The sequence below is a fragment of the Hypoxylon trugodes genome, assembly GCF_022578975.1.
Source record: "Hypoxylon trugodes strain CBS 135444 unplaced genomic scaffold F4822scaffold_8, whole genome shotgun sequence".
NCBI lineage: Eukaryota > Fungi > Ascomycota > Sordariomycetes > Xylariales > Hypoxylaceae > Hypoxylon > Hypoxylon trugodes.
Window position 1 is genome coordinate 2,392,656 of NW_026250023.1, and position 15,369 is coordinate 2,408,024.

At 46.4% G+C, this 15,369-nt stretch overlaps 4 protein-coding genes across 4 annotated transcripts; 2 read left to right on the forward strand and 2 right to left on the reverse strand.

The window, feature by feature from the left end:
- The first annotated feature begins 1,380 nt into the window (after positions 1-1,380).
- F4822DRAFT_356155 (uncharacterized protein) lies at positions 1,381-2,301 on the forward strand. Its single transcript, XM_051456036.1, has 2 exons — positions 1,381-1,651; positions 1,783-2,301. Exons 1-2 carry the CDS (start codon positions 1,630-1,632, stop codon positions 2,181-2,183), a joined length of 423 nt encoding a protein of 140 aa, XP_051311628.1. The 5' UTR covers positions 1,381-1,629; the 3' UTR covers positions 2,184-2,301.
- Positions 2,302-5,601: 3,300 nt separating this feature from the next.
- Positions 5,602-10,697, forward strand: F4822DRAFT_356186 (uncharacterized protein). The gene is made up of 2 exons (XM_051456037.1): positions 5,602-8,303; positions 8,352-10,697. The coding sequence occupies exons 1-2, from the start codon at positions 5,801-5,803 to the stop codon at positions 10,319-10,321; spliced, it is 4,473 nt and encodes a 1,490-aa protein (XP_051311629.1). The 5' UTR covers positions 5,602-5,800; the 3' UTR covers positions 10,322-10,697.
- Positions 10,698-10,854: 157 nt separating this feature from the next.
- On the reverse strand, positions 10,855-13,859 carry F4822DRAFT_356221 (ATPases of the AAA+ class). The gene has a single exon (XM_051456038.1). It carries the CDS (start codon positions 13,572-13,574, stop codon positions 11,064-11,066), a length of 2,511 nt encoding a protein of 836 aa, XP_051311630.1. The 5' UTR covers positions 13,575-13,859; the 3' UTR covers positions 10,855-11,063.
- Positions 13,860-14,143: 284 nt separating this feature from the next.
- Positions 14,144-15,265, reverse strand: F4822DRAFT_432716 (SAICAR synthase-like protein; the record flags this gene model as incomplete). Its single annotated transcript, XM_051461699.1, has 1 exon — positions 14,144-15,265. One exon carries the CDS (start codon positions 15,263-15,265, stop codon positions 14,144-14,146), a length of 1,122 nt encoding a protein of 373 aa, XP_051311631.1.
- Between the last annotated feature and the right edge of the window lie 104 nt (positions 15,266-15,369).

The following is a 15,369-nucleotide window of genomic DNA, read 5'->3' on the forward strand; positions in this document are numbered from 1 at the left end:
ACTGTCCCATTGGACCCGAGATCTCGGTGGGCCGGCCGATCCGGATGGGCCCGGATGAGCATAGCCACCCTATCCTAGAGTGGGATTATAATGCTTGTATAAAGCCCCTATTACTGACAGGTTTAATAATTCTAATAGCCTTTTAAAAGCCAGCTCGTCAAATTATTGCCATCGTAAAATTGTAATTGCAAATGAATATTTGGTGGTAGAATATTGTCGTGCCACCAACTAGAATTCTTGGTAGATTCTTAGTAGAGCGACCTAGACTAAGAAACCCGTGGGCATCTTTGCCCACTCAACCCACTCTAGTCTGTGCGTTCGTAAGAAGTATTGTACTGTATACTGTATACTGGAGGTTGGCTGGTCGAAATTGTGGTGGCAATTCACGCTATGTTGCCTGCTTACTTGCATTGGCCCTGACCCGCATAACAGACGGTCCGAGTTCCTGGCTGCTTTAATGGAGCTTTCTGAGTTTTCAGGCACCTCTTTGTTGTGTCGAATACCAACACCAGTATACTGGACCGGTGTAAATCTTTATTTACACGTGTTCCTCCGGTTCCTGTTGTTGGATCCTCATATCATCCCTCCGTCTCGTCTGAAGATAAGGTTAACAAAGAAGGGTTCGAGAAGTATTGGAATCGGACATCCTAGTAACATTCACTCAGGGTATAAACATGGTTTACCTCCTTTATTGACAAATTTAGGTACCTTGGGTACCTTCCGGAATCGTGTACCTGCCAAGCTACCTCTACCTGACTGACCTGGTTGTCTAGGTACGCAGGAAATTTGCTGAGTATGAGTTGATCCCTTTAAACCGACGCTAAGTACCTATGTGAGATGCATGCGAGTGGCTCAGGAGAAAATACATTGCGGGCATTGGATCGGTCTTTGGTTCTATTCCGCGGTGGAGCTACAGTAGCTTATGGTGATACGAAAAAAAAAAAAAACATCAATATTGATAATACCTAATTTGTAATGTAACTAGCAAGGTTGGGCTGTAGGTACTGTAAAAGAACAAAGCAAGCAAGCTATTGCGTGATGAGAATTGCTTTGGATTCGGCTTTGTTAGTGGAAGAGAAAAAAAAAAGAAGAAAGTAGAGGGATCACGATGAGCCGGACGAGAATCTCCTAAGCAAGCTAAAGCACTTAAGTTGCTGCTAAATATTTAAAGTAATCACTTTTTTTTGCTTTTTTTTCGGCGATTGATTATTACTTTAGTTGATCTCATGACGTCAAAATTCCTCTGAAATCGCAATTGGGATACATAATTCGAACAATTATGCATAATTAAGAGTGATGAGTCTATTATGATTAGTCTATTATACCTACAATATTATTAAGTTCATGTACATAATCTGCATATGTAGCTACATAACTCACCTCCTTTTTAATTTCTTTTTTTCTTCTTTAAAGTGCAACTTCGATCACACAATTTCCAAGTCTTTCTTCACAATACATGCTGGGGAAATTCCATAACCTAATAATCTTTCCACCTGTGACTGATCCACAAGCCGTGATTGGTCCCACCATCTAAATTAGCGTCAGCTTATACGAGCCGCAAGCCCCAAAGGCGTCCAGGGTTACCGGGGTTGCCCCCATTTGTTAAAAGCCGCAGCGGTATTGGCAGCCATGGCTTCAGGTCCGCACAATGGTAGGAATCATCACACCCAGAACACCTTGCATAGAACAACTCATCTAGTGCTCCCCGCAAAATACGAGCTGGTACAGTAGTGCTTATCGAATTCTGCTCACACAATGGGCGGGCACATCGCCCGATCGCAGTCTTCAAGCAGCCTCTCAAGCTGTTCTCCCAACAGCCCGTGACCGGATTCTTCCGCGACGGTTACTGTCGCACAGGAGGAGGCATCGACCCGGGCAATCATGCCGTCGCCGGTATCGTAACCGACGAGTTCCTCGATTTTTCGGCCTCGCGCGGCAACGACCTACGAACCGTGGGCCTAAAGGGCGGCTGCCGTTGGTGCCTATGCACGGCCCGCTGGCTCGAGGCCTACCAGGCCTACCGTAGCGGCCGGGTCACTAACTTAGGCGTCCCGCGCGTCGACCTCGACGCCACTGAGGATAGCGCGCTAAAGATGGTTGACATGGAAACTTTTCGACAGTTTGCTGTTCGGCTCGATCAACCGACGAATCCGAGCGGTAGTGGGAACGGGAATGCGAACTAGTGTCGCGTAACCTAGAGCGAACAATTCCTCTGCGTCATACTTATGATGTGTGTATGTATTTATCTTACTATTTCACACACTAAGAAGGACAATTAATATAGTCCCGGTCTGTTGCTCGGCGTATGAAGACCTGATTGACGGGGAATACATCGTCATATTTATCGGCCCGGGTCTCTGGGTTTACGCAAACCCGCGACCCGTAGCGGCCGAACGTGGCCCATCGAATCTAGCAAACTTAGCCTATCAACCTATGTTTCAGACACACTTTAGACTCGCTGATTGACATGTGGGAAACGAAAAAAACGTGCGAAGTGGGATAGCTACGCTGTGCTATGCTCATCACGATGCTAACACAGGAACATGACGTCAAAATCAGGAGAAACATTAGAAACCCGATCGATCGGCGCAAGCTTACGAAATACAATAAAAGGTCCCTCGTTACCTTCTCGAGTAGCACGGACGAGTGCCCGCGTCTGCTACTTCCTGATCCTTTCGGTTGGAGTGTGATCAACAATGAACGAATAGCCCCATGTTTCGGCTGGTTATGCTGGCTTTTGCATCCGAAGTTATACAAAACCCGTCGAAATGTTTGCCGAGACATTACTACAGGACGGCAAGTAGGTGGCCGCTATCAAGATCAGCTCAGTGGCGTTTGTTGAGGTAACTTTACTATCTTAGACACTGGGGAATTCGACACCTCTACTATTACTTAAAAGCGCCACGAATTAAGCGATATTAGATGCCGTTGGCTTCGACCGCGACAATATCATAGACGAGCGCAAGGTTAAACCAATGCGCGATTCGCTGTATTATCTTTTTGGTAAATAGACTGCTAATCCGAAATCTTAGAAATAGAAAGACAATCCAATACTAAGCGCCGAGTTCTATCAATTAACCGCCGGAAGTGATCAAATCTCAACTTTGGGCGGCTGGGCGCTTACGACAAAAATCCTAGCGACATCGCAGAATTACTAAATAAAGCAGAACTCAATCGTTCCCAACTACGATAAGATCTGAAGCGAAACCGGGAAAGAAAAAAAAGGGGCATACGATTTTACAATACTTCCCCAGTAACCGTAGATCACTTGAATAGGGGTCAGCAATTGTGTTTTGCCGGGCGATTAATCTGTCGAATCTAGACACATTTTTCATCTCCGGGGGACTCTTCTGTTCTAGCTGCTGTGGTGACAAATTCGTGCATTTGGTGGCGTTCGAATGAGCTGAGCGTATTACTTGCTCATATGCACGTCTGCAATAAATCAAAAACGGTGACGCGGGCGCCTTAGATAGGTAATAAAAGTGCGCTTCGTTGCAGCCGACATATCCGTCGGTCAATTGGGTTACCTATATCTTCTAGGGTTTCCGCGATACATTGTTTTCTGCTACGGTGATTGTAAACTCATTGGTGAGCAGAGATCTATAAAAGGAATCCTATAGTCATTTTCTCAGGCTGATCGAGAAGAAGCACATTAATATGTGATAAGGATGCGTATAAAATGTTTTGTTCAGGCATTGGTGTTCCTGATTCTTCAGCGATGCCCAAGATTCAATCATCTGGATAGGATGCTCTCTTTGTAGGCACTTCACCCTTTCAGGTGCATGATGCAGGTCGAAGCGCTCAAGATGGCAGGTGAAACGGTGCGATCGTCCGGGATTGGCCACAAACGGAATAGAAATTTCCTTCAACGAACCTTTTTTTCGAGATGGGTGATAGATGCTTGGTTATAAATTGACTGTAATAGGGGTAGGACAAGAATTAGGTACTTTATAGGAAACTAGATAAGAGAATTTACAAGTGCCGACAGCATGCAAGTCTAAAGGAAGTTTCACAATCAAAGAATTCAAAGTTGCGGATTCGTTGGCGGGAATTGATTCTCCGATAAGAGAGAGAGGAAGGAGATAGGGAGCATGGACCTTGCGCACGAGGTTGCAAGGATTCAGGGGTGAACTTTATGCTTGGCGCAAGCTTGTGGCTTAAATGTCATAACGAATTCAAGGTATCAACTTTGGAGCTTTATCAATGGCTGTGAGTTTTCTATATTTTTCTATTCTAATGTTTCTTGAAGGGTTATTATTGGCTTTTTGAAGATAATTTGCAATCCATATTGCCATTATCGTAGCTTTTATACGGATGTTGAAGCATACCTTGAATAGGTATAGAGATGTACTTAGGTGGCTGTTAGAAGTTAAGGGCGTGTAATGTTTGAATCGTTGATGAACTCAGAACAATATATAACCTTCATAACCATTGCTTTCCTTGCATTGCTAATTTCATTATTGGGCAGCACTGGTACCAATGGACTAATTTGACTAAGATGCACATGATCTAAAGTCAAACTATCAGTTTTAGTTGCTGTTTTGAAAGTAGGGCGACGAAGTGGATGCGGCTCATGGAACATAAGACAATCAGTGTGTCAATAGTACGCGAACTTGTTTAATAAGTTAAGGGAAAAAGGAAATGGGATATGACAAACATTAATATATGAAAACAGAATGTCATTTTATATTGCCTAGTTATATGAGTTATATAGCATATAATATCTCTAAGCGATAGCAAATACACGATCGTATCTAGATAAGAGTCTGAGGGTTCAATCTGTTTTTATAAAGATTGCAGCATTCGGAAAGGGAAAACGCTAGTAATTAAGATCTTACGCGCTACTGTGGCTTATTGTCCGCTAAGAGCTATTAGGTACAGAAAGTAGGTGTGGGGGACGTGTTCCTGCGGCGAACTCCAACCCTTTTGACCAATCAGACACGACCACTCTGGCACTGCAGGTACCTTAAATACCCCACCTGCGATGTTAGTGTACCGATTTGGGCCAATAATCTTCAGTTCTTCCCCGAAACATCGTTTCTTGGCCTTGCGAATTTATTTCTAGGGGAGTTTTAATGTCCACGGGTCTAGGGATCGAATTAAGTCAAGGTTTTAGTCCCCTATTGCTTGCCCTCCGAGACCAAGACCAAGACCAAGACCAAGATCTCTCCTACCCTAGGAGTTCGAGATCCCTATTTTTTGACTTTTTCAGCACATCAAACCATCGCCCAATTCGACCCTGGATTGAGTTTGTCGAGTTACACAATCAGATCATTTTTTGTTTGGACCCTTGGGGAAGGGTTTTGGATCATTTCCTTCTCCCTGTATTCCCATTCCCGATACCTCGTACTATAATCGCTTACGACAATTCACCCAAATCTCTCCCGCGAGTGGCGCTCTAAACACGGTTTAACCCAATCCTTCTTAATAATTAATATCAATCGTTCTTTGAATTGTAAATACAATATTCCGATTTGCCCTTACTCACATCCTGCGGATCTCTGGTCCACTCAGACGAATCACCTATTTTATTCCCCTTGGTTGCTATTATAAAGGAAAAGCTGGTTAAGCTACGAATACCCTCAGCGACAACGACGAGTACGAACGAATTCGATCGATCGAGCCATAGTCATGTTTTGGAGGGAATAATCAATCGGATTTGGACAATATCAAGAGAGGAAGGACGGAAATTCAAAACGGGCACTTCATATGACTGTCTTGTGCTGCGTATGGCAGCCCCCGTTTCTGCTGCCGTCCAACCCATCCTGTTCCACCTAACCCGACCAATCGACACTCCGCGATGCATTCCTCCGAGAATAGTCGACGGACTCAGCGCCGGCGGCCTGATTTAAATATCAATACCTCGGGTACTGCTAGCAGAGGACCTTCTACACCTCCCGCAAGGTCCAAGACAAAGCCCCCCGTTTCTAGTCGAGCGTATCGAGTACAAGCCTCAACATCTACGGCCTCGCATGATTCTGAAGAGTCCTTTCTGGATAATGGTTCTGATGAAAGCCGAGGGAACGATCACGAATTACCTGACCTACCTCGAACTGGTAGGACTGTGAGAGACTCGCACGATCTCTCCCTACCCGCGCGCCAGTTTACTCGTGATTCTCTCGTTACCAACATGTTATCCTCTCTTGACCAATTCTCTCTGGGGCAAATTAATACTCCTACGACTAATATGTTTGACGACGACGATCCCCTTAGTCCACCGAGAGATGACTACACAAGATCTATGACGAACACTTCCCGCCCAGCGCGTATGTGGAGTTCGGGCGTTAACCACGGTCACGGATACTCATATAGCTCAGACTTTGAAGGGACTGACGATGGGGCAAGCAGGATATCCGGCCAATTCTCGAGAGGGCGACGTAGTAACAGCAGCTCGGGTTTCCAGTCGAGTCTTGGCCGTATTAACAGTATGCGAGAACAAAGCCACCCCGGCGGAGCTGGAAGACACGCGATGCATTCTAGAGCGAGCAAGAGCAGTAGTACTAACAGTATGGATGCCGGCGGCTATGCTCAAGTTCTGACTACCCAACGATGGGCCCATGGTATTGGTAATAGTGGAAGATCGTCGAGTTTTGACTACGGGCAAAGGCCCTCCTTAAGTTCTCCAAGTGCGTGGAAGACCGAATTTTCTAACACTTTTCTCGTTGACGATTATGAAGCAGCGCCTACGCCGACAATACCTGTTGGTCCCCGGCGTCTGAATATGCCGTCGACTCCCGTCGGACCACCGCCTATCCCCCCATCAGAGCTCGAATCGAAGACACCCGATCGCAAGAAGCCCAACAACGCGAGATCGAGAAGTGGTACCATGAGGACAACTCAATCTAAGTATGCTCCGTCTTCGCGCGACGTACCTCCTCCGCTACCTTCGGCCGATTTGGACTCTGCTCCTGCACCGCACGTCGGATACGAAAAATCGAAGGAACTTTTACAAGGCCCGCCCGCTCCAGCACCACAGGCTAAACAAGGATTCTTTAGCAGAATATTTGGCTATCGAAATAGTACCAACATTCCAGAGGCTAAACCATCGCAGGTCGCGTCAACAACAGCAGATACCATTGAACATGTTAATTCACAAACAAAAGCACAATCCACTCCGCCGTCGAGAGATTCACAGCGTTCTTCGCATCAGCCTCATGTTATCCAGAAGAAGTCGTCGTTTTTCAGAAGACGGAAGAAGTCCGTGGCAGAACCACCTTTACCGCCACCACCGATCCCCTTACCGATGGAAATCAATAGGATCAAGGAACAATCAGTTCCTATGCGCGATGCTAGTCCTGTTAGCAGCTTGCGTGAGATCATGAGTCCGTATCTACAGGACACCACTCCTAACCTACCTCCCGGACTCTTATCCCCGACGCAGGAGAACTCGCCGCGTGCCAGAGGCTATGAATCTCAGGACGAGGAAAATACAACTCGCAGATCTAGAGGATTTTCTCCAGATTATGAACCCAGTCCGAATGCTACTATCCGGACTGTGAAGTCCACGTCGGCTTTGAGAAACCAGGAGTCTACTCGAAGACGGACGCAGAGAGAAAGCGTAATGCGGGACCTACCTGAGCTGCCTACAAGTAGGCCAGTCGACGGTCGTGATACCACATTCTTCGACGATAGTAGTGACGAAGGTGAAAAGACATGGCCTGGTAAAAAGCACAAGCAACAGCAACAACGAATTAGCAAGACCTTCCCAATCATCAATGACTCAAGAAATGAGTCTGACGGTGCAAGACTCCGGGAACAAAGGATATCAAGAGCTGAGAGCTCTTCTAAACGCGAACAATCTCCCAACTTACTCCTTCAACCAACCCCTTCTGCTGACGAAGAAACTCCTAGAGTTACAGAAAGCCGCCACGGACCTAAGAGGATGTCGACCTTCCCTGGCTCACTTAACAAGTCAGCGAACAGCTTACCTAGTGTCAAAGTGGATACTGCAGAAGCCAGCCCCAAGATTGTGGGCTCGCCTTTGGATGAGCCCGAAGTATCTGTAGGTGAGCCAACAGAGGATGATCGTTCAAAGGCGCAAAAGATATTCGATGGAAATGAAGATTTCATTCAGAAAGAGAAAGCAGCTGCTTGGATGGGAGAAGAGGGGCTTGTGAGGCAACGAACCCTGAAGGCGTATATGGAACTATACGATTTTACGAATCAAAGTGTTCTCACTGCTTTGCGACAAATATGCAGCCGTCTCGTCTTTCGGGCTGAAACCCAACAAGTTGATCGAATTTTGGTGGCATTCTCAAGCCGATGGTGTGATTGCAACCCTAATCATGGTTTCAAGACTACTGGTAAGAGAGTCCATTTATTTTATTTGAACTATTACTTACATACTACAGACGTAATCCACACGATGTGTTACTCTATCATGCTTCTAAACACCGATCTTCACCTAGCAGATATCGATCAGAAGATGACGAGAAGTCAATTCGTCAAGAACACCATGACAACTGTCAAGCACGCACTAGCAGACTCCGCCCCCGAAGCTTTTGACCGGGCTAGCATCTTGCCCGGAAAGAATAGCTTGCTCAGCCCCGCTGATTCCGAGGTTAATACGCCCTTGGAGCCGGAGCCGGAGCGACCTAACTGGAGAGCTTCCTTCAAACCACTTCCGCGATCGGAATCGTCCATCGGTAACTACGCAGACTCTCCGGTCGACACTTGCGGCCCACTTGTCAAAGCTCCTTTTGAAGGTTCTACGAAAGCCTGGACGCAACAGATGGAACTTGTATTGAAGGATATATACAACTCTATTCGTGACGAACGTCTCCCCTTATTTGGGGCTGAACCAAGTCAGCCACAAAGTCACTCACAAGGCAGTCTTTCAGTAATGGGTATGCTAAAACGTAGTCCGAGCGTCCTATCGAAAGCTCCTTCCGAGGGCCACATCTCTGTTCGTGGCAGGATTAACGATCCGGCTCGTAATCCTGGAGCAAGATGGACTTCAAAGAGCCGATCAAGGCCAAGGTTTCCCGGCAACGGTATCTCATCAAGTCGTACTAGCTTTGAGGATGGAAATTCCATCTGGAGCCCTACTACATCATCTGCTACTTGGAGCCGATACTCATTGGGTAGAACCCAAACTTCTATGTCTATGGACTCATTCGGATCATACCCGAATGGCGATTACCAGCAATCGATCGGATTTGCTAATGCATTGAGCCAAGCCATAATTCGCGAAGATGTTCCGCCTGGTACTAGTGGTCAATCCATTATGAGTGAAGAGATATCGGGTAACCAATTACTTGAAGACGAATCACTCGAGCTTGCGGGTCCACCGTGGATTAAGGAAGGTATTGTCATTCATAAGCATCACCTCGACGGTATGGATAAGAAAGCTAAGGAGCGGAATTGGACCGAGGTATTTGCTGTTGTCCAGAAGGGAACCATGAGTCTCTTTTCTTTCTCAAGCAAGTCTATGCGCCAGAAATCCCGTGCTGGCCGAAAACTTGCTCCCGGCGCCGTCGTCGGTGGTGGAAATTGGCAGGATAATGCTACAAGTGTCGGAACATTCTCGCTGCGGCAAACCCTCGCATCAGCCCTTCCTCCACCGGGCTACTCCCGTAGTCGCCCACATGTATGGGCCCTTAGTCTGCCCACAGGTGCCGTGCACCTTTTCCAGGTTGGTACACCTGATATCAGCAAGGAATTTGTCCTTGCTGTTAACTACTGGAGTGCCCGCTTGAGCACCCATCCACTTGTTGGTGGCGTCAGCAACATTGAATATGGCTGGAGTGATGCCATTATCAACAACGCCTTAATAACAGCCATCAACGACTCACCACCACCCCCGCGCCCAGGCAGCGCAGCAGCTGGTCGCAGTAGTATGCACAGCCGCCAAGGCAGCCTTCAGAGCAGCATTCGTTCGTCATTTGATGTCGGTGGCGGTTCGCGAACAAAGCTGCCAGGAGACCGAATTCACATTGCTGAGTGGACGCCCCCAGCACAATCGCTTCGGCCTAGCAATTCCTCCGAAGCCGAACAATTAGATGTTCTAGAAACTTACGTCAAATCCATCGAGGAGGACCTAAAGAAGCACAATCAATTGCGATCCCCTATGCTTCTGGCGTTCACACCGCGCGGCCATAACGCTGGCAGGGCTATGGCGAACTGGGAGCGGAAGAGTAGTTATCTACTGCGCGAGATTGTCAAGTTTAGAACATATGTCGATTGCTTGCAGCATGCGAAGACCAGACGCGCAGAGATCTACGGCGAGCGCGACAATGCGCGTCGTGCTGCACGGGGTGAAGATTTGAGTGATGGTGAGAGCGTCCACGATGCCGAGGACGCTGCTATCGAGGCTGCGTGAAGGGTCGAAGATATCTACCAGACGTCAGAGAGCCATACTATTTCATATTATTGATCGCCGTTATCGAATTGTCAACATTTTTTCAGAGGCGAGTCGAAGGTACACACCAAAAAATACGGCGGGAAGGGTCTTTTCTCTTACTTTACTTTGTATTGTATCATACTAAAGATCCCGGGGGATAACACGATACCCAAACAGACAGTTCGGCGCGCTTGGCTCTTTATTTTTCTATGTCGCTATTGCCATTGCTATTGCTACCATCACCGCCGTTGCTATATAGCTACTTGCTAGTCCTATCACGCTGTACATAAAAATATCGTATCAGAAATTAAAGATTTGTACCTATCTAACTTCAAGTGCCTTGCTAAAATGGAAGTGAATCGTTTGTGATACCCAGGTGAGAAATGGGTGATAGGCTTGTGGTTTTCATCGGATATAATGCCGAAATATTACGTAATCTACATTTTAGTGAACCCCTTTTTTCGGATCGTTCCGATATCCTCCACTCTCACTTTATCACCATTTTCTAACAAGGCATATCCATCACTTAAAATGTAATTGAGTTACCTACTTTATTTTAACAGGCGTTTCGATGACTTAAATCGTGAGTCTTGGTACTCCTATCCGGATTAAAATTTCTAAACTACCGTCCCATCGATACCCAATGCAAAACATCATGTATTCCATATCATCCGCCCGATTGCATTGGCCCCAGAATCAATGACGAGGCACCCTGAACTCCTTATTCCGTCATATTCCTAGCCCGTTCCTGCCGCTCATCAAGTAACGCCTTCAATTCACCAAGAATTAGCTTGCCATGGCGACGCGACGTCCGACTTCCCATCAGCAGCACCTTATTTATGATTCTCTTCGCCAGGGTCTGTACATCCCGCGCATTCCCCCAGTACGGTAGCGAAGCCAATTCAGCAAAGATGTTCCTAGCATGAGGAACATATTGTTGTGGGAACGTGATATTCAATTTGTTATTCTTTTTGACAGATTGGAAAAGCAGGCGACCGCATTCAGCGGGGGTTAAGTTCTGGAAATCCACCGTCTCGGGAAATCGACTGCTTAGACCGGGATTCGTGGCTAGTAATTTATCGATATCCTTCTCGTATCCTGCTAGTATGACAACAAGTTTATTGCGAAACCGGTCTTGGGTTAGGATATCGACCATCTCCCCGACCGCTTCCGAGGCGAATGAATTGTGTCCGCTATCCGATGCAAGTCGATATGCTTCGTCGATGAATAGGACCTTTCCGAGTGCTTTTTCGAAAACCTTTCGTGTCTTTGGACCTGTCTGACCAGCGTACTGTCCAATTAAATCCGATGCCGAACATTCGACAATTTCCATCGTAGCAAGGAAACCCAAGTCGTAAAATATCCCGCCCATTTTCCTTGCAGTGGTTGTTTTGCCAGTGCCCGGGGGACCGCGGAAGAGGAAGTTAAAAGGTATGAGATCCCTTGGATCAAGTTCTGTAGCCCGCGCATTTTGAACAAGGATCTGCCAGCCCTCGAGCTTTTCCACCAGAGCCTCAAGGCCCACCATGCCTTCGAAAGATTCCTTAACATTATTCGTACTCTCATGGGCACGGTTGAAGTCCGCATCCATGTCCTGCGCCTCAAGAGTTGACATAGACTTGATATCCAAGTTTGTGTCATTCCGAAGTCTTCCGAGCTGCCGTTCCTTTGCTCTCGACAAGAGATTATCAACCTCCCCCGCGTTCCCAAACATGGTGGAGTTCCGTGCACGTTCAAGTATCTCCATTGCTACTTTCTTAGCCTCATCAGTAGCCTCCAAGCGTAGTTCAGCTAGTTTTAGTTCAAGGATCTCATGAAGTTCTTCGTTGGTGTAGTCTTCAAATTCAAACGCCGACGAGATAGGGAATCTGCGAGGTAGTCCCGGGTTTGTGTTCCTAAACATATTTTCCATCCGACGGCGGTACCCAAGTAAAAGAATGCACCGATCTTGGTTATCACTGTCCTGTATTTCCCCAACAAGAGTATCGATCACGGCAGTCCGAAATATATCAGGCTTGTCATGATCTCCACTATTTCCTAGCATGTAAGCTTCGTCAATGACTAGGACCTTTCCCATGGCTGCCTTGAGTATTTTTTTTGTATTCGCTTCCGAGTGGCCGATATATCGACCGATAAAATCAGCTGGCGTTTTGACCATAACTTCCGAGCTACTGAGGAGGCCTGCATCGGCCAATATCTGAGCATAAAGCTTAGCAACAGTTGTCTTTCCCGTCCCTGGATTGCCTAGGAATAATCGGTTTGTGGTAGTTATGTTGGGTGCTAATCCCTGTAGTTCTCTCTCGTAATTCCACTGCAGTTGGTGAATTAGGGACTCGACGGCAGTCTTGACAGATTTTAAACCAACCATCTTTTGAAGTTTCTGCCAAGCTTCAATGTCTTGTAAAGATTTCGATGGTGACGGGCCAATCACATCTTCCCGAGTCAAAACGGAATAATACACAACGTTGCCACCCAAGAATCCTTCATATATTCGCTTCGACTGCCGATCCATAATCTTAGCAACTGTTTCTCGAACTAGCCAAATGTTGCTCAAACCTGTCGTTCCCTGCATTTTTAACATTCGCTGAATAAGTATTTGTACATGCGAATCCTCGAGTTCCTTGGGTTCACCATATCTTTTAGTTATTTCTTGATCAAAATGCCAACGGAGCTCGTCTCCTGAGAAATCTGAGAAATGAATCGTCATATGCACAATGACCCCAAGCCCCGAGAGTTCGGCAGTCATCGTATCAACTACACTCTCTGAGGCGATGAAAATGAAGACAGTATCATCTTGAAGCCTCTGTATGTCTACAGCGATCCGATAAGCGCTTATTGTTTCTATGTCGTCAAAGTTGTCGATGAAGACAATGCGCTTCTTGTTTGTAAGAATTGGTAAGTGTGACAGGGTACATTCATCCCTCCCGAATCGTGCGACTGGGCAATTTACGTACATGTGGTTTTGGAGGAATCGGATATAATGCTCAGCGACGGAGGACTTTCCCGTGCCTGGATTTCCTACAAAGAAGAGACTCAAATCTCTAGGTAACGGTTGAAATGTATGGGACTTTGTAGAGATAACTCTAAAAGCAATTTTAACGAGGCGAGTCTTTACCTCCCCGAGTCCCATCATATCCATGAGCGAGTTAATGGCCTGATCGTTTATTTGGTAGAGAGATTTGATATGATCCCAGCCCTCCTTAGCCTGCTTAGACAAAACATGCGAATTCATTTTAGCAAGCCAATATAGTTGAGGGACCAAGATAATTCACCCACTGTGAATGATAAATACTACCAAGAATCGTGAGACGAGGAAGAATGGAATAAGATTATATATATAGGTAAGCAGCCTCCAGCCTAGCCTTTTTGATGTGGAAAAAAGGCTCTTGGAGAACTGAAAAGACGGAATATTTGAGAGCAATTTCTGATGGTAGCAACTAGGGAGCAGAAAGGCTTAGAATTGTAACAGAACGTCTGAGACATTGCTCCTGTCCAATACCATATCTGGATTCTTCCTGAATATAGGAATGCCATCATCGAGGTTTTCCCAGTTTGAATGAGATCGCCTCGAAATCGTGGGAATAACTGTCCGGTTTCCGGTGGCTACAGTAAAAAAAAAACTGTTATAAATAGGTAAAACCCGGACCAGATTGAACGACAACCACAATAAAGTATAATAAAATTTGCAGGAGTATCCAGAGAGTTCGCGTTATGAGATGATAATGAAATGCGAAACCAGAACCGAAAGTGATAATTAGAAATCCATCCCCAACGCCATCATATGCGAAACGCCGGTACAAACTATTCCTGAACCTCGATATACTCCGAGCACATCTTCAAAAATCGCTCGCGGTATTCGTTACTATCGGTGGTAATACTCATCGGCCCTTGTTCGTCAATGAGATTATATCCTCTGACCAAACCCGTCATTGCCTGGGCGTATACTGTATGCTTGGACCAGAAGAAGTCTAAGATGGCTGCCCTATAAATTTCTTTGCCGTTGCTTGATGTGACTCCGGTTCGCCAACTCGGCGGATGTGGGGGCGTGAAGGGTGGTTGAACTGGTGGGATGGGTTCAGCGCTAGTCTGTTCTGGCTGAAGTGATGGTTGGGACTCGGCGTCTGCAGCGGAGATCCGAACAAGGAAGAGTGAGTAATCGACGGCATTGCATTTCGCAAGTAGCATAGTATCATTCTCTACTTGGCGCATGAATTGGGTGGCCTGGGCCTCTGGAAGCCAGATTTTGTCGTTGAATTCATCGGCAAGCTTTGATTTGGTGGCCTGAGAAGCTAATAAACCACCGGCGATATCCCTCTCCGGGAAGAAGTAAGAGGTGGGCTTAAGATCCCATGACTCCCACTTTGGTTTCAAGGTTTTTTGAGCATCCTGATCCTGACCGTACATGATATTCTCCATGATTATGTGGTGGCTAGGCGCCAGACCTAGTAATACACCGATGCTCTTATGTGTACTTTCGAGAAAGCTTGTGATGCGTACGAGTAAGCTAGAACGGTTGGCACGCATGTGATCGGCGTAGGATAGAAGTAGTTCGCTCTTGAAGAAGTCGTGTTCGAAATGCCTAGGGATGGATTTGACGAGATAGGCACCATCGTTGGTGCGAAAGAAGGTAGAGCCACTGTAACCCATATCTCCCATAGGTAACAGGGCCTTTCTACGCTTCTTCTGGTGGTTTAGCTTCTTGATATCGAAGCTAGCTCTGTAGTCATCCTCTTTGATCCCCCATACCCCATGAAGAGCCTTGAATAGATCATATCGTACCAGCCGAAAGGTCAACCAATACGTGTAAAAGAGGCGTAAGATTCGTGTAACAAGTGATGGCTTCTTGGCGGGTTTTCCGTTGTCTTTGGTGTTTAGAATAGCATATACTATTGAGCGCGCGATCAAAGTCTCGCGTCGTGTCATCTCGGAGATATTATCATTTTCTTGAGTAGAAGATGTAGTGTGAAAGAAGATGAAAATGGCGATGAAACGGCGCGATTGAAGTAAAATCATTAAAGTTATTCGGC

What these genes read in the sequence shown, in the direction of transcription:
- F4822DRAFT_356155 (XM_051456036.1), top strand. Translation starts at nt 1,630, where the DNA reads ATGGCTTCAGGTCCGCACAATG. An exon ending in GGCTTCAGGTCCGCACAATG is followed by an intron (nt 1,652 to 1,782) that starts GTAGGAATCATC and finishes GCCCGATCGCAG; the next exon opens with TCTTCAAGCAGCCTCTCAAG.
- F4822DRAFT_356186 (XM_051456037.1), top strand. Translation starts at nt 5,801, where the DNA reads ATGCATTCCTCCGAGAATAGTCGACGGACTCAGCGCCGGCGGCCTGAT. An exon ending in TCATGGTTTCAAGACTACTG is followed by an intron (nt 8,304 to 8,351) that starts GTAAGAGAGTCC and finishes TACATACTACAG; the next exon opens with ACGTAATCCACACGATGTGT.
- F4822DRAFT_356221 (XM_051456038.1), bottom strand. Translation starts at nt 13,574, where the DNA reads ATGAATTCGCATGTTTTGTCTAAGCAGGCTAAGGAGGGCTGGGATCAT.